We start from the raw sequence: 26,639 nt of genomic DNA, 5'->3' as shown, positions 1-26,639 counted from the left end.
CACGCACAGTGGCCTTTTTAATGCAAGGGATGTAAGAATAATCTGAAAAAATCTTGTGAACGCCCCTACAAGTCAGAAACAGCTATTGAAATGTTTGTCTTGTGGTGTCCAAGTTATTTTCAATGTCAACTTCAAGCTCATGAACACACCAAAGTCCGAAAGATCGACTTACTAAATCGGGAAATGGGACCATCCGAGGAGCATGTGATTTGGTTTTTGTTGAGGATTGCACTCTCCCATGATATTCTAGTTGTTCATTAATTCACCTTCTCATTTTTTAATGTGTCGGAATGCATTAAATTATGTTATAGACAGCGATCCCAATTATTTGTCTATCCCATTGATTTGCTGTATATAAAATATGATATTATTTAATCAATATTTGACAAGAAAAAACGTCAAAATGCTCCAAGTACCTTCTTACAACCTAGGGCACAAGTGAAATAAGACTTTAAAACATGCATCAATGCCTATAAAATCACAACAGCCTTCCCGTACAACAGGGATTAGATTCTGAATAATGTAAAAGCAGAGGTACAACAAAAAAGACAGGCTTAGAAGAAGAGAAAATGTGTCAGGCTTTTCCATTAAACACCACTTTCTGTCCCCAATATCGGAGCAGAGTATTTCATAATTTACATAATGCTGCATATTACATCAGTACAAACTAGAACAGGCTCCATATATGTTTTATAAGCAGTGTTATATTTTATTTTTTTAGAAGCGGTGTGTGTCTGGGAGATGGGGTGTGCTGCAGAAACTCCTCTCCGGGGTGTAAGATGACTAACTAAAGGCGGCTGCTACTGCTGGGCTGCTCCCCCTGTCCTTATTTCAGAGCACGGCAGCCGTGATTGGGCTGGCAGAGAGGGGGGGGCGAGCCTGGGGGAAGTTAAGGGAAGTGGTGGGGGGGGGGGGGGGGAGAAAAGAAGAGTGTGTATCTGTGTACTTCCCTGTGTGCGCCTATGTGTTTGTGCAGGTGTGAGGGGACACCTCAGAGGTCGTCTGAGGAGGCAGCGGAGCGTGCTGAAAGGCTGCCATCACACAGCTGCCACACCAACTGGACACACACACACACACTTACAAGCGGGTCATATTTATGTAGAGGCATGAGCTCACCACACCACACACACACACAAGCGGAAAGGTACACATCACAGCAAAGAGCAAACACAGGCGAGCACACAGTCACTTGTCACATGCAAGTCACTTACTCAAACAGACACACACACACGTGACTCAACGCTCATTCACACTTGCAAGCTTTTCACTCGCAACCACTTCACACTAGCGCATGGACGCGCACGCCTGAACACACACACTCAGGCAAACACTCCATGCCCTTGGTTTCTGTCTGAGTGAAGAAGGCACACGGATTCATTCAGTTATTGGATGAATGACCAAAAAAGACCCATAGAAATTAGGGAGCTGTTACTTATATTATCATATGAAGCTATAGGAATCTTTTCTTGTTTTTAAAAGGGGCCCTATTATGCTTTTGGGGGTTTTCCTGTAGTGTGTTGTATGGGTTTGTGTGCATGTAAAGGGTCAGCAAAGTCTAAAATCCCAAAGTTCCCTTGAGAGGGAGTTTAGTGACATCGCTATGTAACACTCGCGCTTCTATTGGCTAGCGCTCCAACCCATTGTAACTGATGGCTAATCTCAAATCTCTCACATCTCAAAACGGTTTACAAATCAGAAAAACAGAGAATGAAAAGAAGTGCTGCAGCACAGGCAGTATGAGAAGAATAAAGAGCTTTTTGAACATTAAAGGTGGGTTAGGTAATTTTGGAGAAACCAGCTCGAGTGCGCTAGAATTTGAAGAGAATTTGTTAAGAGCATTCCATGGAATATAACAAAAAGTGTATCTCGAGCCGGTTTCTCAAACTTACCTACCTTTAAAGCATGGACAAAATGGGCACAAAATACAAATATCAACCAAAACATTTTGCATATAAGCTTTTTACATTAGGTTATTTGTTTTGGTCTTTTAGGTAAAATGACTTTATAACTTATTAATACGTTTACAAATGTTGTATTATTATTATATATTTTTAATATGAATTATATTACATTTTTTTAAGTAGTCAAGAGCGACAGTTTACCAAAAAAAAGAAAAAGCAACCAATCTGAAAACAATTATTAATTGCTCATTAGATTATTATTTTAATTCAAATGAATGATCAAGTAGTGGATTATTTGTCTTACAATTTCAGCAACGTATTACTTGTGTATATCTTTCTTTGGCGTTTGATGTGTTACTCCCATCAGTATCTCATTTTCTATCTGCTTTTTATATTATATAATAAATAATATGTAAAGCATTGAGTAAACTTATTTTAATTCAAATTAAAGGCGATTATTTCCTTAAGCAGAATCAACCTATTTATTATTATTATTTAAAAAAAGATTAAAGACCACATAAATGTACTTAACACTTTTTCGTGGAAGTGTCCAAAGATACCAGCTGAATTTTGGGAAAATGTGTCTAAAATATATCTTTCGGTACAGTACTGTGATATCAGAGAAGAGTCTGTGCTAACAAGCCCAGTGCTGCCGCCCCCTCCTTCCCTTTGTGCCCACGGCCAAATCAGCACTGTTGCATCTTTCAAAATAGCACAGCGGGAGGAGAACGGCCAAAATGGAGCGTGCAGGAACTCGGTAATTTGTTATGGGGCTGAAGGGGAGTGATATCAATGATTCTCTATCTTATCTGGGCCTGTGATACACATCTTGTAAATATATATAAATTATATACATTCTCCCTCTCCTTCACCCGGCGCCCCCCTCTCAATCTCCTCGGCACGTTATCATTGCGATGGATAGCGAGGTGATTGTTATTCCTCGGGCAGAGAACACGCGTACACACTTGCTGACCTCGCTCATCACGTACACAAATGCAAACAAAGCACACACAATGCATGCACATGCACAGCTCGAGGTTGGGGGGTGGGTGGCTGATAACCTGCAGTTACAAGGTTAATGTGGGGTACTACACATGCTCCATGTCAAACAGGAACATTAGAGCTCGGCCGCCTCGCACTTTATCATGAGCTGCGGAGAAGCTCACACTTCATTACACTCATGAACAACCACAGGCTAACAAAATGTTTCATATAAAGACAGGAGGACACTGACAGAGGCTCAGTCCACCGTAACCACCGCCTTCCTGTCTCCACTGAGAGTATGAGTGGATGGCTGTAGCTCAGTTTGTAGGGACTTGGCTCCGGTTCAAATCTCCAATCAGACCAAAATAATACAGAGCGTGGATTGGTAGCTGGAAAGGTGCCCTGCCGAGGTGCCTTTGAGCAAGGTACTGAACCCCCAACTGCTCCCTGGCGCTGGACATACTGGCACTCACCTCTTTATAATGCATTTGTACACCTGTAACTGTATTCCATGTGTGTATTTGTACTGTAATGTGTGTGTCAAAAGAAGAGAAACGGAAACAGAGTGGAAAACTGAATATTCTAATCCACATCTAATTCCAGACAGACACTCCTAAAGAAATATGTTTCTGGACAGAACAGAAATCGGATCAAAATCGTAGATCAATACTAGGTTATGTTAATACAACTTTGAAAAAAAGAATAAGAAACCAATAAAACATTTGGATTCAAAAACATGCTTCTCAAAAAGATAATATCCAAGTTTTTGGGGATATACATGTGGATTGGTAGTCAATTTGAAGTAAAAGAAAAGGTTCACTTGGCATGATGAGTCACATTACATGTATATTTCAGTGTGCTGCACTGAAGTATCGTGTAATTACATGTAAAATGACACATTATTAGGCTCTGAGAGTAGAACTTACATGACTCACTTCTGTCAGATTTAAATTCAGGCTGTTGAGAAACATCCGACTGGTTTTAAGTCAGGTGCATGTGGAAATGTGTCATGTAAAAAAAAAGGTCCTAATACTGAGTGGCAAAGCTTACAGAACAGATGCCTCATGTTTAAAAATGTTCAATCCTCAATATGACTGAAACTTCTTTTTTTTCAAATTCACGTTTCTAGCTTGTTGTCAGTCATAGTGTTTTTGAGCATATGGGGTTTTATAAACTCATGTGCTGAATCACATTTGCAATATATCAATACAGTGAATTATGAGGAGAGGTTTTTGTAAAGTAAATAAATAATCTCTACCTTAAATAATGACCATTTCAAGTATCAATATCAGGATTTCAGGAACATCTCAGACTTGAAAAAAAAGGCTTTTGAAAAAAATATTGTATTTCCCGACCACGCCCACAAAGCGTTTCTCACCTCATGGTGCGGAGGTCCCAGCCCCGTATGGCCGTGTCATTGGCTGTGGCGAGCTGGCTGCAGTTGTGGTGGGGGCTCCACTTTCCCGAGGTGAACTTCAGCTGACCTTTGCCCTCCAGGGTGGCCGTGCTGGAAACCTGCAGAGGACAGCAACACCTTCATTACCATCTCAGAGCAGGGACGTGAGTTTCATCCAAATCTGATTGATTGTTTCAGCCGGCGCGGGGCACTCCATCAGCATAATAAGGCTTTATTAGAGCTCATTTTCTCTGCAGGCCCCACTCAACACTACAATGGTTCAGTGAGACACCGTGGTAATATTTTGGCCATTAGCGGCACACCAACTGCCTGCAGATTTACGCCACGCTGACAAGTTTGCACATGAAACTTCTACCTACTTTAAATGTCCCACTCCAGATTTAATTTGGTTCTGATTGAGACTCTGCTATAATGAACATAACTTATTCTAACAATTGATCAAATTCCTGTCAGCAGTGAATGGAGTTGTGGTGACACACTCATTGTACTAAGCTCTGCAGTTCCCATTTTCTCTACAGAGTCTTTTAGCTTATTGTTTTGGTTTTCTGGCAGGCTAGTTCTGCTCTCATTCAATCTTTTTTCAAGAGCAGGCAGTGGTTTTCAGAAGAAAGCTTGAATAACCCCATTCTATGCTCTCTGCCCAAAGGTTAGCTCCAAGCTAACCTTGCCTTTAAAATCACATTACATTTATTTAGCCAGTCACTGACTTAATTTTAGCCCCATTTCCTTTGGGGAATAATATGTTTGGTTTAGTTTTCCCATCACCAGTTGGTGATGTATCCATCCAAACTTCATTTTCATTTTTTTGACAACAAAGTTTCAGAAGTTTGTGCTTAGATTGAACATAACGGTTTTCTCTCTTTCTCCAACTGTAAGGAAAAGGCCATTATTTGGGAAAACTCTTGACCAATTTGTATTGTTAAACTAGAATGATTTGAAACCAGGCTAGGTGCACATCATGCAGCTTGACATTTTGTATGGGCTGGTGGAAAGCATAACTGAACAAAAGTTGTGTTGAAATTGGACATAAATTCTTCAAATGGGACAGTAAAAAAACAAGTACTAATAAATACTGTTGCTCTGCTTCTTCTGGATGAGGAAAGAGGACAATGCTTGCCAACAAGGTAATCATTTTGAATTCTTATGTGATGTCAGATGTTGTGTTTTTCAGCTTGTTTTTCTTTCCCTAAATCGCCAAAATATCAATTCGGAGCTTTGAATAACCTGTTAAAATAGTCAGTATGCACTGAATGGAAGAAAAGGCATTACTTTTAAAACCATGTTTTATAAAAATGAACTATTATCTAGATATGCAAAAACTGATAACAGCAGTAGTGTTGTAAATATTTTCTCAGAATCTGATCTGCCACTTCTCTGATTCCCTCTTCATAAGTAGATCCACTTTCCTGATATCAGCTCGCTTCACCATATGGATCAGTATGTTCTGTTCTCATTTCATACATCCAAACCCCCCCAGTGTGGGCGCTGGGAGGCAACAGCATGCACCTGTCTGCTCTGTGACCTGCTGCTCAGTCAGCAGACCCCCTGACCCCCGACCCCCCTGGTCCCAGAGCAGGGATCCATACAGTGGATCGTTCACAGTTACTTATAGATCAACTGTCGAGAGTGAGATTGGCCCCTGGAGGATTTAAGACTGGTGAGTGTGGAAAACTGATTCATAATAGTTTGTTTAGACTGGTTTGAAATCCTTCACACTAATTACACTTTCTTAGGTTCAACATTTAACTGACAAAATGATTGGAGCAGTTCAGCTGAAAGGCAGTCAGGTTAAATTGCCACATTTAAGGCTTTTAAAACAACATGTCATGCTTGTCATTGGATATTTATCAAAGTCAAAACACTACAAGGACTTTGAATAAAAAAAGCATATCACTTCGTCAACCTACTTTAAAAATGGAATCCAATTAATTCCGCAGGTCGGCTTTGGGATGATTATTTCCCCTTAAACTATGATGCATCTAACACAAAAAGCAGCATTACATCTCTCCATTTCCCTTGCTCTCTGACTATCTGTGGGGTTTTTATCCTTATCTTTCTCCTTCTTCCATTTCTCTCCCTCTCCTCCCTCTCTCCAGCGTCTCTGCCTGTTGGAGCAGGGATCATCGATCGCCCCGTCACCGCACAGCTCCCTGGTACACTCTCATTATTTCAGCTAGAGAGGACAGAGGCAGCGCGGGCAAGAGAGAGACAGGCCGTCAGAGCAGCAGGGAGGGAGGGAGGGAGTGAGGGAGGCTGAGGAAGGAAAGCAGAAAGGATGAAAGGAAGGAGAACAAAGAGGGTAAAAAAAGAGAGAATGAAAAGAGATAAGGTGGCAGAGGAAGTGGGACACATACAATCGGACAAGAAGAAGAGCAGATTCTTCTGTGGCCTTGATGTCAAATTCTTTGATTTTTTTCATGATTAAATCTGAGATTTGTCCCCGATTTAATCTTTTTCACCATCATATATCATCACAAAATCAGACATGTGATTTGATTAAAGACAACGTGAGCTTAGAACACCTTTACATAGCTGATAGACTTATTTTATCTTTCCGTGTCGCTATCCTTGAGCATCTTGCGTTCCTTTGTGTGTGTCGGCAAAAATTGCAGCTAAAAGTGTACCGTAAGTATGACCCAATCAAAATGCTTGTCGGATAGTCGAAGAAACTTTGGTTGATTATGGCAAAAACGCATTTATCTGGGCTGATGTATAGCTCAGTAGGTAAAGCTGGTGAGCTTGGGACTATTTGATGCAATGACCCCTCTCTACAATCATTGCTAACTTAGTGTGATCAAAATTGTGCGAATAGACACATTTATACAATCGCAACAGACTAAATCTATAATATTGGTGAAACGGCTTGCCTTTATTTATTTTTCTGGATTTCGATTTTTATGATTTGTATTTGAAATGTTGTTCCTTTCGTCGGCTCCAAAAAAATCGAATACGTTTGTCATCAGAAAATGTAGGGATTTGGACATTTGAATACTCTAGGTATGAAACATCGAGATAGCAGAATAATATTCACATGGAGACAAGGAAATAATATGAATATTGAAACAAGAATCAAACAGTGTATGCAAAAATGATATGGTTCTGTGCCTACAAAGGTTTAATTTGCTCAATCTGCTGATCGTCCCTTCAATAAATTGATCAAGTTCCTTCTGTCTGACAGAAAACTCCATGATCCCTGGGAAGTTTGAAGTAGGACTCTCCCTTTCTGATTCGTCAGCTAACGCCCGAGCTCCGTGCATCCCAGGTTCCCAGCTTTATTAAAGCATTAACCAAATTAGGGACCCTAACAAGGCAGTGCACACAACACTAGGGGACGCATTCATTTAGGACGCAAGCGGCACTAATGCAAAGCTATCTGTCAAATCGCCATGCATTTATGCTTCCTCTACACTCCCGTACAGGAGGTGTGTTTGCGCATGTGTTGGTGTGTGTGTGTGTGTGTGTGTGTGTGTGTGTGTGTGTGTGTGTGTGTGTGTGTGTGTGTGATAGCAGATGTGCAGGACAGGGTGTGTGGGTGTGCTGTGAGCCGGTGGAGATGTTCTCACTCAATACCACCAGCAATTCTAATTGATGAGCCATGCACACACAAACACACACATAAACACACAAATCCTCCTTCAAACAATGCACATTGGTAAGCTTATGCACATGATCCTCTCCTCTAAATGCATACACACACTCACACCGAACACACACACTAATCTAGGCCAGACCCTTGAGAGAGAGACACATCCACACTGCAGCTGGACACGGCTTGAGATGAACACATCACCCTCTGACAGATAGAGGGAGCGGGAGAGAAAAGAGTGGGATGAAAGGAAGGAGGGAGGGAAGGAGATTAGCATTCTCATCAGCACTGGAGGAATTTGTCTTGACTGCCAAGCTCCTTCTCCTCTCTCTTATTCCCTTTCTCCTCATCAAGCCCCCTCTCTACTTATCCATATCTCCCTCTTCCGCCTCCCTAATCTCCATCTTTCCAATCAGACGTGTCCTCCGTTGCTCCCCCTTTTTCCGTCGTCCCTTTCTCATCACACCACTTTGCACCTCTCTCCTAGTTCCTTGATACAGGATTTAATAGTGTTGTCCATGTTGGTGTGAGAGGACAGAATCAGCAACCACCACACCACCATGGTCCTATTTGACCTCACACTGGGGTAATACACACACAAACACTGACTTGATAACAAGCAGAACCAACAAACGTACAAATGTCACCATTACTGAATATTGGGTTGTTTATCATTACTTGTTTTAATTGTCCACTAGGTGGAGCTGTTTCTCATGTGTCATTTTCACGGCAAACTAGGGATGTCACAAGAAACGATATTTTGGTACTCAAACGATCGAAATTTGCAAGAAATTTGAATGAATACAGTCGTACGAAGTAGATTGTATTTATAGCTATATAAAATAGATATTAAAGCTTCCAGTACCACACTTCCAGTAAACACATACATTCAATTGACAAACTCACAATTCAATGAATCATCATTAAGGTTAACTAAGAGCATATTGCACTAATAAATAATGCAACACTTGACTCGGGAAATCGAAAATGTTGTTTTCTCCTACCAAATGTTTCACCTCTAGAGTATAGGATTAGGGCCACATGTGAATATTCTCACTAGTTCTGACCAAATCCTCTTCCGTACACCTCAAACTAATGACAGTAACATATAGTGCAGAATACATGAACATATGTATTAATTCGAAAAATGTGTGTAAAAACCCTATTGGGAATGCCTATAGTACATATGTAGCCCAAAGGGTAAGACCTTTGTCTCTGTGCGCCTGTACTCATAATTTAACCACATTGTAAAGTAGTCACAAAACCTTTCCTAACACAGAAAGAACAATGCTAGCTCGAAGCTAATATCCATACCCACTACAGCGGGAACAATGTTGCTCTGAGGCCATGTTGTGAAGGAACACGGATACAAAATGCAAACTTCTCAGTCATGCTGGAACAGGACGCACCGCTCCACACTGCGTGTTTTATTCAACGCCTCGCACTAACATATGGACAGCTCCATCTGGTGAACAATTGAAATAGTTTCATTTTTTGTAAAACAGGGACAAAGTAAAATGACCCAAAATGAAACTGTAATTGAAATCTTGATGGATCTGGACACACACACACACACACACACACACACACACACACACACACACACACACACACACACACACACACACACACACACACACACACACACACACACACACACACACACACACACACACACACACACACACACACACACACACACACACACACACACACACACACACACACACACACACACACACACACACACACACACACACACCACACACACACACACACACACACACACACACACACACACACACACACACACACACACACACACACACACACACACACACACACACACACACACACACACACACACACACACACACACACACACACACACACACACACACACACACACACACACACACACACACACACACACACACACACACAAGGTGTGTGACCTGGGTGTATTTGGTAGGTGTGTGACCTGGCCGCCCTTTTTGTGAATCCCTCAACGAGAGCATGAATTAACAATGACCCATCTAGATTCTTCTACTCTCATGTCTTCTAATGGAACACACACCCATGAAAGCATGGGCCGACACAGCACTACTCTATCACTCCTTCCTCACACACATGCACACCTGACACACCATTATCTTGAGTCTTTAAATACATAATGGCCATTTTAATTGCAGAGCCGGCGGGTTAGAGACAGTGAAGAGCCTCTCCACCTTGCATTAGGAAGGACACAACTACAAGCGAGCGGACCAGAAGTACTTACACACCAGTTACGTTCATTTTTAGTCCTTTAAAGGCCATTATTGTGTTTTCCTGCATAATAGGAATATGACGGAACAGAGTATGAATGCATTGAAAAATTAGTTCAACCCTTGTTTTTACATTTCCTGTTAACCTGGTTCTCCTCCACAACATTTTGGAGGGAAAAATTACAGTTTTTACTCCACTGCATTTGTTTGACACCAAGTGTTACTATTTACTTTTCATCTGAAGATATTTAATAAAAGAAACCTATGACATGGCAATAAGTGATTCATCTACCCAGAAGTAAATAAAATATCTACAATTTGGTGAATACAATACAATGCTATTTACAGTACATGGAATCATTGGGGACTATATTACAGTAACAAAATATATTACTATTCATACTTTAACTAGATTTTTCTGATAAGACTTTCATTCTTGTAGTTGATTAACATTTTGAACTTGTGACTTGGACTTGCAATGAAGTATTTATATTGACTTAATCTCAATACTTTATCCACCACTGCTGATTGGGAGCAAATCCCTGAAGCGGGATTCCAAAAAATGGAGGCTCGAGCCATTCTAGTCGAAAATGTTGCAGGAAATAAAGGAACTAAAGCATTTAAGATCAGGGATCAAACTGGGTCTTTAAACTTCTTATGGTAACCAATGTCACTGTGAGCTTAGACTCTAAGCTCACAGTGACATTGACCTTAGACCACCAAAATCTAATCAGTTCCTCCTGGAGTCAAGGTGTGCCAAATTGGTGGAAATTCCCTCCAGGAGTTTCTATGATGTTGCGTTCAAGAGATTAGTACGGACTGATGAGTTGGGAAGTTGTTCTTTAGACTTTTATGGCAAGCCATTTGAGTATTTATTCCATATCCTTGATATCAGACGGCAGCTGCCTACACTAGTTGGCTCTTTGATTTCACTTGTTAGATATATGGTCAAACTAGTTTGGCACTCTGCTTTACTAGTTAAATAAAACATTACACTAGTCACTCTTTTTCAGTGGATATTTTCAGTGGATATTTTCAGCCCACTAGTTGTGGTTTTCTTCTCTCTAGTTCAACACAATGGCTTACTAGTTGACATGTACGTGCAACTAGTTTACTAGTGATGTGTCAAAAAATTCACTAGACTTTGAAACAATTCACTAGTAAACTAGTTGCACGTACATGTCAACTAGTAAGTCATTGTGTTGAACTAGAGAGAAGAAAACCACAACTAGTGGGCTGAAAATATCCACTAGTTTAGGAAAAAGCCATACATGTTGAATCAATATCTAACTAGTTGCATAGTTGCTCACTAGTGCAAAAAAAGCCAAACTAGTTGAAGGAAAGGCCTTACATGTAAGACAAATGTGTGAGGTGCATCAGTCTATGGCCAGTAAAGTGCCAAACTAGTGTGACCATATATCTAACAAGTGAAATCAAAGAGCCAACTAGTATAGGCAGCTGCCGTCTGTTATCAGCCATAGACTTTGGTGTGTGCAGGAGCTTTAAGTCGCTATTTGAAAACAACATGGATGCTAATGAGGATGCATTCAAATTGATCAGAGCATGTGATTGACATTTCAGAAATAGTGTTCTGGCTTGAGTTGGCTTACACATTCATTTTTCAAGTTAAGAAATGCTTTTTATAATTCCAACTGCAGCACTAATGGCCAAAAGTTACAAAACCAAAGTGAAACATATATCTGGACCCACTCCAAAATGTAATTGTTTTTTCTTTGGCAACACACAAAGTTTCACTCAAATATGGCCAGTATCTTTTTTTGTATTCATACTTAAGGGGCCCGAAACATCACCCTCGCAGAAGGAGGTCAGGCTTGTTTTTATTGCCTTGTCCACACACTATGATGTTGTTTATCTGACACTTTTTCAGAAGGGAAACGTCTTCTTTGTATTGATACTACACCCAATAACTACTTATATATTGCACAGGAACTACAATGGGTTCCTGTACAATACGTTTCTCTGGTTGAAACATGGGTTACATTCTTGAGCTTCTTTAAAATGTGTTTGGGCCCCTAAAAAGATTATCCTGTGGGGTTAACGTGCTATAACAGCATATCGATGCCCTTGGTTTTGGAATGATGTGTTCCAAGTTTGTCGAGTATGCCTTAAACCATCATAACATACGTATAGTGGTATAATGTTACAGTGTCCACATACTGTATGCAGTGTCTGTACATTTCATCAGAAAAGCTTTCAGTAGCTCTACTTCAGTAATCTGAGAAACAGATACACTAATTTACTTTTCTCTTACTTATTAAACAAGACTATTACTATCAGTGTGGTGGAGACTTGACCAGCATTATATTAAAGTGGCCACATCTTATAAACCTGCCCAGATACTGTGTGTGTGTATCCATGTGTGTGTAGGTGTGTGAGTGTGTGAGACAGAATGAATAGTGGACTCTGTTGTCGCAGAGAGAGGATGTGAGTGCCTGATAACACCAAGACGATATGGTGGTTATCAAATAATGAGTTAGCTATTGTGTGATATGGTGTGTGAGTTCGTGTATCTACTGTGGTGTACAGTACGTTTGTGTGTGTGTATGTGTATGTGTATGTGTGTGTGTTTTTGTCCTACCTTGGCCTGTGTGGAGCTCTCGTGCAGGTCCCAGAGTAGTGCATGGTTATCAGCCAATGAAATCACACGCTTGCCATCCCCCATGGGCTCCCACAGCACGCTGTAAATACACACACACACACACACACACACACACACACACACACACACACACACACACACACACACACACACACACACACACACACACACACACACACACACACACACACACACACACACACACACACACACACACACACACACACACACACACACACACACACACACACACACACACACACACACACACACACACACACACACACACACACACACACACACACACACACACACACACACACACACACACACACACACACACACACACACACACACACACACACACACACACACCACACACACACACACACACACACACACACACACACACAGTCAATTAGAATAAAGACGCTAGTCAAACATGCATACAGTCTCAGCCTCATGCTGCAGATTTAGGGAATGGAGCGTGTTGGTCACATTTCACATTTCACATGACTGCTAAACTGCTAGACTGCTAAATGCAGCACTTTGTACAAAAATCGTAGCTTAACTGATTTAAAACTTCTGCATGCATTTATAGATCATGTCTGGGAATGCATGCAAATGTATGGATGAATGTTACTTGCTTGTATGGTGTCAAAATCCCAAAATACAATTGTACAATGTAAAATGCAAAGGCTGGTGTTATGCTTTATTTTTATTTTTGGCATAACATTTCATTTAAAAAAACATATTATCCATCATATTATCTCTTCATGTTTTTGAAACACCATCTTTATACTGATGATTCTGTATGATACTGTAATGTGAATGTTTCTGAATCTAAATCTACTTCGTACGATGGCCAACAGGTGCCACTGCGCTGCAACGGCCCGATACAATCCTGGCAGTTTCAAGATCGATGTAAATATAAAAACACAAATGTGCCAAAACACATACAAAAGAAGAAACATCATCACCAACTTGATAGCACATGCGCAGCGTTTAGAAAACATTCACCAACTTGAACGCTGCAAGAAGCTCAAAGCACAACAAAAACGTGGACACGATTATAAAGATGGCCAACTGTCACTTTTTTATACTTACAGTATTTGAACAATGTTTGATTCCTTGAACTTAGCTATTTCAAAGTCATTCATGTTAAAAAATAAAAACCGGTTATTTGGATAGCAATAAAATATGTATTAAATCCCATATGTACGGTGGCCGAAAACACCGCACTGCAGTTTCAAAAACGATGTAAATAAAAACATTGTAGAAGGACCATTTGTTATCACAATTATGGGGATGGTGGTGATTATGGTGGATCCATGCATGCTTCAGCTGTGACTCCTTGCCGTTTATCAATCTGCACTAAGAATTATTATGGGTGATCATGTTTGCCCCTTTCTCTCTGTCAGGCGTGATAGACACTGGGTGTGATTTATTTATAAGGCCCTAACCTTGCTTCATTGTACTCTTTCAATGCCCTTATCCAACATGCTCAAATCGTTGGAGGCTGTTGCAGGTGCCGGATGTTTTTACTAAGCTTGAAAAATCCTGTTTTTCTCATTGTGCATCTGCAACAGGGAATAACTATGTAAAGCTTACTTCACTTCTATCCTGAGGGACAATTCAAAATGTTCAATTTGATTCTATTACACCTCAATTATTCTTGTTTAGGTTGATTCATTTGCTTTACATATAAATTGCCTTATTTATTCTAACGCTATTATTATTCTAACCCTATTTCTGCTTTTTATCACCATTTGGATCTCAATGTATGTCCCATTTAAAGGTTGAATGAATTGATGATTTTGTGGTTTACATGTTAAAAGCAGGAACTATTGATTAAGTAACCACTCAAATCAAATCAAATCAAGTTTTATTTATATAGCACATTTTTAAAACGATTTTTGGTCGAGCCAAAGTGCTGTACATATAATAAAATACCCTACAGTAAATAGGACGACTACTACTACTACTAATGAGGACACCAGCAACTGTCTGTGTGGTGCACATAAGTATTGGGCTTTCTGTATCTCACTCTTTGGAAAAAAAGCAACTTATTCACCCAACATTTAACATTTTCTTTTGAGATCATGTTAGTAAAAAAAGATATTTCTATACCTATAGATGTCCCCAATTCTTCTGAATGTTTAATTCTGTGTGATTTCGAAAATACATTTCCTTGGTAACAATATGATTCTTACAAATTGAGGAAGCTTCTGTAACCCAGACTAACAGCATGTGCCAGTGTCACTCTCACCAGCCATAAGAGGATGTTTTTGTGCATTTCGTCTGTCAGGTTACTACTAGGATGTCTGCATAAAAAAGTCCTTCAAAAATCATTTGTGACTTTGCCTGGAGCATGTGAAACCTACACAAATTGAGCGGCTGCAGCTAATTATGAATTCCTTGAGAAAAGTGACAATAGCATACAACCGTCGCTCAGCAAAGAGTACTTATTGGCAAATCCAGCAGCCCAATTCTGTCAATCTGGTGTTCAAACACAGCAGAGGGATGCAGGGTTGCCTCAGTGGTGTTAAAGAAGAGGTAGCTTTTACTGCATACTTAGCTTTGATTCCTCCCCGCATACTACTTTCTGTAGAGTATTGATTCCTCGCCGCATGCTCCGTGGCGTTGTGATTCTCCACTGCGCTCTACTTACAATATGTATTCTGTGCGCAAGCCATAGGGACCTAACCAGGCCTGACACACTGGAGCCCAAACTTTTGCTCAATCCCTCCCTTGGCGTTGATTTAAATGCTTTTTTTCTTCAGTTGTTTGTTCTTGGAAAGGTTTAGAAACTCTGCAATGAAGACACTATATGAAACAGGACACAACCCAAGTGAGAAGACAGGGATTTTAACTCTGAGTCCTGTCGACTCTAAAAGCAATATGTCAGCGCAGTCAGAGTCCTGGCAATAAGCTAAACATAACCTTGGCCTTGAAGTGCTCCTTTATGCTTGTTAAGGGTTAGATTTAGTGTGGCCTTTCCGCTGAAGTAAAAGGAATCTGGGATAAAGGATGTCAAATGTCACAGAGGTGCAGACGTGGTCTGGCTCAACGTTTTGGATGTCTAGGCCAATCTCAGCTTTAAAGCAGCTGTCATTAGAGGTTTACAAAATCATGCCATTTATTTAAAGGGGTTCATCCATTAGACAACTCAATTTTCTTGGACTCATTTGTCAACTTGAAGCAGCAGCAACAATGCCAGTGTTTGAGAGAGCATGTGGTATAGAAGGTGAGAGTGTTTGCAGGAGATAAAAGAAATGACGGGTAGGGAAGGGAGGGAAGGGAAGACAAAGTTCAAGTTTGCTTTTGAAATTGAATTCAAGTTTCAAATATGCATAGTCCTATTAGAAAAGGTGGAGCGGGGAGATGGGGAGGGAGGGGGTGAGGGTGAGAGAGGGAAGAGCGGTGTTTATATGGGCTGTAAATTCATGACTGCTGAGGGACAGCTTTTACTGCCCTCCTGAGGAGCAGCAAGTCATGGGCACGGGATGCACGCACGCATGCACAAAATCTAACTACACACAACCTGGACAAAAGATTTGAGGAAAGATTATGTTCTCAAATATAAAAAAAAAAAAGACTGTAACCTATTAATAATAAGATGTTACATTAATGGTATACTTTAAATGCTTTTCAAATACTTTACATTTGTCAAAAATAATCGTGTCATACAAATGTGCCTTACATGTATTAACACCTTATGCTTGTCAGTGTTAATGACAAACTATTCATAAGTCAAATGTAATGTTCAAATCTGATTGACTTCCTTTAACTTAACCTTAAATGACATTCAGAGAGCACAGGCCAAGGTCAATACTGCATTCAAGTGCTTCCTGATGTTGCCATTTCATTTGAACAAACAAAGACGATGTGTTGCTCGGAGCGTTAGCAAAGGTGAAAATGATTGCGTCTTCTGCCTCCTTGTTTTGCTCCTGACACATACTGTTAACCTTAAATCAAACACTGAAACGTGATTGGTCAATACAACGATTAGAAACCATAATCTCTGATACCAAAATATTGTTCTGTATTCACCTACAAATTCTGCATTCATGTGGAGGTGTCATTTTATAAAGATTCCTATGGCCCATACACTAAGCCTAACCATTACAAAAAACAATGAATAGCTAAATCAAATGTTTAACTTAGACCACCTTTTGGCCCCATAATGTGAAAGGCTGATCAGATTCGCCTTCCCAAAAGTACACACACAGCTTGGTGGGGCAACTCAATGCATCTCAGACCTTAGAGATGGAGGCTGCAGCACTTCAGATTCCACCTTCCTTTCTCTCTCACACAAACACACTGTTAAACACATAAATCAGTACACCGTAGGACCAATTAAAATATACAGCATGCTTCCCTGTAGTATCAATCAATTCCTACAAGGGAGAAAGGGAGAGCGGGAGGCAGAGACAGTATGGTACACACCACTTCATACTGCCTTCCTCTCGTATTAAAGTATACAAGTTATGTGCATTTAACCTTGAGCTCTGCAACATGCAGGCACATGGAATGGTATGTAAATACTGTTGTGGAGCGCTACGGAGGTTTTACAGCCTCATATATCTAAGTCTGGGACACAGATGCACTGCTCTCTCTCTTTGTCTCTCTATGGCTCTTGCTCATCAGATTGTTTCCCATCTTTGCTGTGCTTTGCATCCATATGAGTTTAATCCCAGCCCCTTATATAGAAAGCCAACAACAAACACAAACAAAGATGTGTGCGCGTGTCTTTTCTCCTTCTGGATAAGATTTCAGTGTGGATACAGGGACACCAAGGGCAGTGTGTGTGTGTGTGTGTGTGTGTGTGTGTGTGTGTGTGTGTGTGTGTGTGTGTGTGTGTGTGTGTGTGTGTGTGTGTGTGTGTGTGTGTGTGTGTGTGTGTGTGTGTGTGTGTGTGTGTGTGTGTGTGTGTGTGTGTGTGTGTATGAGAACCAGCTTGAGTTGAAGTTGTTCAGAAGAAAGGCATTATAGCAAAGTGCCATTGGGAATGAAGTGTGGGTCTTTTTTACAGCTATCGTTTGAGATGAAGTCTCTAAGGATATAGTTGTGATCTGGGAACATGGTGACATTACCACAAAGGCTTCACGTAGTACGTTTGCTTACAACCTGTGTTTTGGACCAATCAGCATCCTTTGAGGAGCTAATTGTGGTTACTTGACTGGTTTAGGTGACGACAAAAAGAGGCGACAAGACACTGGTTCTGGCTTACTATGCTGTGAAGTGATCCACACCTTCCTACATTCATGACATGGTTACACCAAACACTCTAGCACATGCACTTTGCTCTGCATCAATCGACTTGTTAATCCCTCACTGCGAAGTGGACCCAGGTACCCTTCAACAAAAACATGCCTGTTTGCTACCCTGGCACCAAAATGTTGGAACCAGCCCATCATGGACATCAGGACGGCAGAAAGTCTACCGACCTTTTGTCGAACACTTGAATCCCATCAGATTCACCTGTACCTTGGCCATTCAATTAAAAAGAGAAGCACTTCAATGGTTCGGCTTATTTGAAGGGATTATATCTGACCTTTTTTCTTGTTGTTGTGAGTTTGTATATTTATTGTTTATTGCAGCATGTTTAAGTTGCGTCAACTAAGTGAAATGTCAAATGTGAAAATAGGGTAGCATACAGTAGATGCCCTTTTAGCATCACTTAAGAACTGGAGAGTATTTCTCGATTGGAAAAAAGGCATTAAAGGTTTTCTCTCTAAAAATATAAAAATATGTTCAGTCTTCTCCCGACTGGCCTTGGGGGTTAGGGTTGGTTGGCCAGATCTGATTGGTTGAAGTTAGCCCGAGATAGACGATGATAGAAAGTTGGTTGATCCAATCACCTGCAACATATTTATTTATTTATTTTAGTTTCTCCGATTTGTGTATCAGGTTTCACCTGATGGTGGAAAAGACTCCCGAACTTAAATGCAACACCTCCGTTCATGTTTAATCAAAGATGTGGTTAAAAAGAAAGGGTCTCACAGGCCCTACAATCGACTGATAGCCCCAATCAAAAACACACACACACACACACACTCACAAAGATACACACACAGTGTACCTGAGAGCTCGCTACTGAGGTCCAATTGATTGGGACTAGGGGACCCTCACAGTGAAAATCACATTGAGTGATCGCCAAAATCGCCCTACACACTTTTGCAAGTCCAGGCACACGCACAAGGAAACAGCAGAGAGGATATCGCACTGCAGGACAAAAGAGACCCGACATATATATACAGCCAGACCTCTGAGTGAAAGCCTTTGAGTCCTTCACTCGAAATAATCACACAATAATACACATGATTGCATTCATGCGTGTGTGCACAAACACGCACAATCACATCCACAAACACCTCCAACCCCCCCGTCACATCCCACTTTAAAAAATCAGCCATGTTGCCTTTTGTGCTCCAGCATTCCCTCCTACGGCAGTGATTGACTCAAATGGCTCCGCGGGAATCGATTCGCCCGAGCCAATCGAATCCAAGGGTGTGAGGAAAAAGAAGCGGAAGAGGAAGAAGAAGAAGAAGGCGAGGAAGGGAAACTAACGCAGCTATGGTGCACATATAAGCCACAAAAAACACAGATTGGTTAGCCCAGGTTTGTGGGGACATATTTTGCCCGTGTTTCTATTCAGAGCACGCTTCACAACAGGACAGAGCTCAAATGTTTGCCCACCCAAACAATGAGGGGATTTGTATTGTAGGAAGGAGAAAGTGTTATTGTTAGTGAGAGTGGAGGACACCAGGCACCGGATGACACACACATGAAGGATGTAGACATGCTACAGTGAGTGGACGCAAACACACACATGGGCAGGTTATCAAACACACACACGCACGCATGAAACAGACAATACCCTCATAAGAGTATGAACTCCAAACTCTCTTTACTCTTTGTCTACTTACACACACAAACATGCACAGGCTGGTGAAAGCTGCCAGTATAATCGGAGTGAGTGTGTGTGTGTGTGCCCGTGTGTGTGTGTGTGCCCGTGTGTGTCACAGAGAGATGGAGGAGGTGGGCAGCAGACCAAAGCCATCCATCTAGGGGAGCCAATAGTGAACAGCATAGAATACAGGCTTCACAGCACTGAATGCACACTCCCACCACACACACACACACACACACACACACACACACACACACACACACACACACACACACACACACACACACACACACACACACACACACACACACACACACACACACACACACACACACACACACACACACAACACACACACACACACACACACACACACACACACATCACACACACACACACACACACACACACACACACACACACACACACACACACACACACACACACACACACACACACACACACACACACACACACACACACACACACACACACACACACACACACACACACACACACACACACACAGTTTGGTGCCCTTGTGAGGGTTACAGCTCTCACGCTGTTAAGATGGTGGAGCCCACAGCCATCAATCTTTACCCAGCAGCCTTGCCTGACCTGCCCTCTGACACAGACGCATATATACAGTACATACACACACATGGGCGCACCCCTGCTCATCCAAAACCCTCCTCCTCCTTCCACACACACAAGTTGCACAAATGCAATATATCTTCTTCTCTTTTGTGCTCTTCTTTGTGAGCTCCTCTCCATCTTTCCCTCTCTCCATCTTCCTCACTCCTTCTCCATCTTTATCTCTCCCGCGCAGACAGCTGCTACAGAATAACTGCTAACTGATCGGCGCCTCTAAAAATGATAGTAATCATGAGGCAGCTGATGAACAGTGGACTAAAAAAGGGAATGACCATTGATTTTCATTCTTATAGGCGTGAGTTATGGCAGGGCATTGTGCACAGGAGCTTCGACTGTAAGACAAACGGGCCGAGACTACAAGCTGAGATGTGGGCCAGTCAATAGTCTGAGCCCAAAAAGTAAAAACACTCTTATAAATTAGGGTAACAGGGATAGAGGTAGGGATATGAGAAAGAGGAGAGGAGAGGAGAGGAGAGGAGAGGAGGAGAGGAGAGGAGAGGAGAGGAGAGGAGGAAAGGAGAGGAGAGGAGAGGAGAGGAGAGGAGAGGATAGGCAAAGCCAGGAAAGGAAACACAAGGAATTGAATGGAATCTAAACGTGTGGAGAGTGTGGGCTATTTCAGTTTCAGAAGGAGTTGTCCACCATCTGTCCATAATTCAGGAATAAATGAAAACATGCACAAGTTTCGAGGGGTTGCAAGTAGACATTGCTATAGTTCATTTTATGATTATCCTTACATTTTCGCATTATATTACGATGATCTTTTTTTAAAGAACCTTATTGGCTAGGTTTGGTGGTTGGCGGTATGGCTAGATATATGGATACATATTTCTTTGTACAGATAATAGTTTAATGGTCATTTGATTGTGAAACCATAAATAGATAACTAATCAGATAGGAATCAGCCCTGGAAGATAGAGAAAGATAATATGATATTTGAATAAAAATGCCCCAATATTGCAATATAACTATGGATATATAATATTGGTGATAGCAAACATCTTAAAACCTATGAGCTTTCCATCCTCTTGACCTTACAACTCATGCGCTGCCTAAGAAGACCATGACATGTATTTTAAAGTTCCATAAGAATATATATTGACCACCAATAGTGCTAGACTGCTCATTTTATTCAGCTAAAGCCACAATGATCTGGACTAATATAGAATAATATATAACATATAGCTTGATATTCCAGTAGCCAGATCTAAATCCTTTATCACAAAGGGCTGTCAAGGTGCCCCAGGCGTCTGTGTTTAGGTAATCAGGCCACCTGTAGTCCACAAATACAACAAAGGATAGAAAGAATAATTGCACTAGCATCACTGGTACTGTGAGTGCGGCTGTTCCCCAGCAACACCTACCAGGCAGCGTTGCCGTGGGGGCTGTCGTCTAGGTGACAGAGCAGCTCCAAGGTCTGGGGGTTGTGGGCGGAGTCGTCAGGTGAATCATTGCTTCCTGTCTCCCAATCGCAGGGCATCCTCCAAACTGCCGCACAGGACACCACCCTGCTGTCACTGGCTGGAGGGGACAACACACACAGTCAGAGTGTTAGAGTACAGTGTGTGTTTGTGTGGTTTACAGGAGCTAATGCGGTGACGTGAATACACTTTCCCCCCAAAATCCACATCACAAATTAGTTATTTTGGCACATCCACACCAGAGCCAGAGCTGCTAATTGGAACCAGTGGAGTAAATGTAGAATTGATACAGTAATTGGAGTAAAAGTTTGAGGCTGTAGGGCATAAACGATCACAGAGAGAGGGAGAGAGAAAGCAAAAAGCCTAATTTCTTTTTGGTGTAGATATTGACAGTGTGTGGGCAGGCGTTGGGCTATGAAACACTGGCGTTACGCCTATTTGTCAAATTAAAAAGCAACGTGCTGCGGGTCCACAGGCTCTTGAGTGGTTTTAGACAACCTTGCACTTGGAGTAAGTGGGCAAGCAATCATCTCGAACAAAAGCCTTTTCTTGCTCACGTATTGGAGTGCCGGTGGGAGGCGGTATGGAAGCGCTTTATTGTTTGTGTGTTTGTGGTTTGTACGTATACATCTTTTTTCTGTGTGAATATGTGGTATGCGCAGCAGTGCATTCTGGGCCCGTCTGAGCTTCAGCCCGGCCCAGAGTGGCTGTCATCCTGTGAACTCAAGCATGTAGAACTCAGAGACAGAAGTGAGATGGGGGAGAGGGTGGTGGAGGGTTATTTGGGGGGGGCACAGAGACAAAGATCCTGTTCCAGATGAGGCAAATATCCCAAACTCTAACTGCGTCTGGCCCTAGAAGATATCTTACACACAAATAACAAAGGTCCATACTAGCCATTCAGACACATTGAGGCACCGGTAGCTGGAATTTGCATACCGTATGGATATGTATTTAAAGGAATAGTTCTGATTGTTTGAACTCCGATTGAATATCCATTAACAGTGTACGACCGGTAGGCATGCCTCAAGTTTGGTGAACCAGACAGGAGAGACCGCATCGAAGCAAAGCAATGTACTGCTGTGGACGGTGGTACTGTAGTAACAACATGTATGATACCTAAAAGAAAACCTGCTTAAAGAAACCCAAAGTGGGTGTCACCAAAGTCACACAAAAACTCAAAATTACTCGAGGCAGCGACGATAGACCAGAAACCTGTTTTTAGAAAGTAAAAAATTCTGTTCTTGTCAATGGAGTGTGGTTGCTTGGGCGAGAGAGTGTAGAAAAAATGGCTTAGGTGGCTAACAAGAGTTTTGCTTCTGCCCTTGTCCACAGCAGTATAATGCTCAGCCTACCTGTGCTTCTTCCTGTCTGTTTCTCCAAACTGGGAGTGTGCCGACCACCATTTATTCTATTTGATACACTGATTATGGGTACCTTAAGTACCTCCTTCCATCCCATTAAAAACATATAAACCATCCAAAGAATGAGATGCAGGACATTGTATATAACCCTAACCCTATTTTATAAAAATAAATCTTAAGAGTTCCACTGATACACTGGAATTGCAAACATTATCGGCTGATTTTAACTAATAAAAGATACATTGTTATTTTCTCCAATTTAGTTTACTATTTAAATATGGTGCAGAAAACCTGTGAAGTTTTAAAGCTAAAATAAAACCCTACATATTGCACAGATGATGTGCATGTGACCTTTTTAAAGATTTTCTCCTGTCTGACAGTGATTGTGCAGCCGCTGCTCTTATCCCTCATGAGGTTCATCATGTCCACACATTAGTATTGATTCTATCAGACATGACTTCTTACACAGTAGCGGTAGCCGCTGTCGGACCTGTGAAGAGCGACTGTCTGTTATCGATCATCTGTTAAAGACAGACTACATGTCATGATTCTCAACTAAACTGCATGAGGTCATTAGACGGAAACAGAAAGGAAGGGTTTATGTAAAATAACAACAACAGAAAAACAGAAAAAGGAAACAGAGTGACTAGATGCTGAAAGAGGCAGTGAACGGAGCCGGAGACAGAAGGAAACAGCAGGACTCACTTTTGTTATAGCAGGTGGTAAGCACAGCCTTATCGGCAGGACTGGCTCCAATGTGCCATATCTCCCCAGCTTGGTGCAGAAGGACATTCTTATTAATGATGTTATTCTCATCATCAAAGTCAATGATGTGGATCTGGAAGAGAAGCAGAGACAGAGAGATGTGTCGAGGAGGGTTCTAGAGTTAAAACACTGCATGCACCTCCGCACTCGCACACACACACGCACACACACACACACACACACAAACGCCAGTTCAAAGCTCCACTTTCTCCTCTGATCCCCCCAAAAAAAGAAGACTCCTCGTTTAAATACGACAGTAAACGTAATTTAAAGGCAGGCATCTCTTTGGTTCTCTTTTCCCCCCCGTCAACTTCTAACGGCTGAGGACTTTTCATCTTGATTTGGCCTTTAAAACGGTGATTAAGACACTTCTAGAAGCCTTTTAGAAGTTGGATCCCTGGGAGTTCTGCATATGACACGTAGAAGGAGTCAGAGGAAATGGAACAACAAAAAGGAAATCCATGAAACTCATTCCATCTTTGTTTCTCTTTGACGAGTGGCCCTGCTAAAAGGGGCTGTGGATGAGGTGCATTATCCAAGAGAGCTTTTTTAGTAGAAGTGCTTTCATTGTGTACTTATATAAAAGGAATTTCTTGTGCGCCAACCTTTGGCAGCAGATGGTAATTTGGCTATAGCTATACTCCAGTTCTAAAGGTCTAGATTTGATCTGCATAGTGTGTAATTTATCATTAAAAGTAGAGTGACAGTCTCGGGGGGGAAATCAAGGAAAAAGGGAAAAGTATATCATGATTTTGTAGAAGATTTGAGTTGCACCTTGCACATATATTTTGCAAAAAAAGGTGATTGATGTTACTCTCACCGGAGAACATGGCGCCCTGATTGTCTATGATAGCGTTCTTTGTGTTGAAATATAGCTTCAACCCAGAAAATCTTAAATGTGTATATGAGGTTTGCATATTTTAAATATAATTCAGTGAGAATGGGGGAACATTTTTACAAGAGAGGAAAGTATTATTTAAGGGTGATTTCAATTATTTGGAATCAAGCAGCTCAGCAACCTAGTGTTCACTTTATGTTAAAAACGTTGGATACAATGTACAACCTAACCCTGGACCGCCCAGTAGTCAGATCGCTACTCCTGCTGATTTTAAATCTACTGTAGGTCTGGGTTGGGATTCATCCACTTGAATGTGCGCAGTCTTTTATCTAAACTAGATTTTGTCCGCATTTGGGCAAGCTCGACTGACGCTGATGTCATTGTTTTATCAGAGACGTGGCTAAAAAAATCTATTTCGGCCTCTGACATCTCCTTAAATGGTAACAATGTATATCGTGCCGACCGACCTAATAAAGGTGGTGGCGTTGCCATTTATGTGAAGAATACGTTTTGTGTAACCACGTTGGTTTCCAAATCAATTAGCAAGCAACTCGAATTTTTAGCCTTGAATATTGAAGTGGCAAAGGGTCAACAGGTCATGGTGGTGGGCTGTTACAGACCCCCATCAGAGTCTCTGTCGTCGTTGGCAAATCTTTTATCTCAACTTGACTACAAGGAAATAATGCTACTTGCCGATTTTAACTGGGACTGGTTAACTGCTGTGTCAGAGGATTTTAAAAATCTTTGCATTTCATTGAATGTTACTCAGATTGTTGACAGTCCTACTCGCCCTAATATTAAGTCCCCTAGTAAATCCTCCTTAATTGATCTCATTCTAACTAATGTTCCCCATAAATACTCATCTGTGGGAGTATTTGCAAATGATGTGAGTGACCACTGTGTTGTAGCCACAATTAGGGACACAAAGGTCCAAAAAGGTAAACCTCACATTATTATAAAGAGAGACACAAAACATTTTGTGGAGCAGGGTTTTGTACATGATCTGTTTGGGTATCTTACTTAGAGAATAAGCAGAGTTGTGCAGCTCTGTTTATTGATCTTTCCAAAGCGTTCAACACCGTCGATCATCATATCTTGAAGCAGAGGGTGGTTGGTGAACCCTCTGAAAGGTCCCAATGTGTTCACTTTGATGGGCTGTCTTCTGAGTGGTTGAACATTGCTAATGGTGTTCCCCAAGGTTCTGTTTTAGGTCCACTATTATTCTCCATCTATATCAACAGTTTAGGTCAAAATGTGGATGGAGCAACTTTACATTTTTATGCGGACGATACCGTTATGTACTGTGCAGGTCCCTCCATTAAAGAGGCTGTTGTTAAATTGCAGGCTGTTTTTAACATTATTCAGACTCAGCTCTCTGAACTAAAGCTTCTTTTAAATGTTGATAAAACTAAGGTAATGCTATTTTCAAAAGCCAAAAAGACACCAGAGACCGCTTTGGATATTGTTAATGCGCGTGGAAAAATACTTTAAGTGGTTGCCTGTTACAAATACCTTGGTATCTGGCTTGATGATTGTCTCTCTTTTAAACTTCAGGTCAATAATCTGCTTAAAAAGCTGAGGGTGAAGCTACAGTAGGTTTCTTTTTCAGAAACAAGTCCTGTTTCTCACTTGAGGCCAGGAAAAGGCTAGTGACCTCTTTATCTGTGCTGGATGGTGATCTGATTTATATGAATGCACCTGCCTGAACAAGTAAGATGCCGCCTATCACAGTGCACTGAGATTTGTTACTAATTGTAAAGCACTTACTCATCACTGTACCCTGTATGCCAGGGGTCATCACTGTATGCCAGGGGTCATCACTGTACCCTGTATGTCAGGGCAGGTTTGCCTTCACTTACGGCCTGTCCACACAGCAGCGTTAAAAAAATCTTGGAACGCTTCTGCCCAT

At 41.4% G+C, this 26,639-nt stretch overlaps 1 protein-coding gene across 1 annotated transcript in view; it reads right to left on the bottom strand.

Annotated features, from left to right (window-relative positions):
• eipr1 (EARP complex and GARP complex interacting protein 1) overlaps positions 1–26,639 on the bottom strand; it is a 49,785-nt gene that overhangs the window by 15,992 nt on the left and 7,154 nt on the right. The window contains exons 3-6 of the mRNA XM_034124363.1: positions 23,833–23,965; positions 21,707–21,863; positions 12,752–12,851; positions 4,264–4,400 (exon numbers count right to left, since the gene is read on the bottom strand). Coding sequence (XP_033980254.1) covers positions 4,264–4,400; positions 12,752–12,851; positions 21,707–21,863; positions 23,833–23,965 — 527 coding nt within the window. The remainder of the gene's footprint in view (positions 1–4,263; positions 4,401–12,751; positions 12,852–21,706; positions 21,864–23,832; positions 23,966–26,639) is intronic.

The sequence above is a fragment of the Trematomus bernacchii genome, unplaced genomic scaffold, assembly GCF_902827165.1.
Source record: "Trematomus bernacchii unplaced genomic scaffold, fTreBer1.1, whole genome shotgun sequence".
Taxonomy (NCBI): Eukaryota; Metazoa; Chordata; class Actinopteri; order Perciformes; family Nototheniidae; genus Trematomus; species Trematomus bernacchii.
This window is presented reverse-complemented; position numbering and strand designations above follow the sequence as displayed.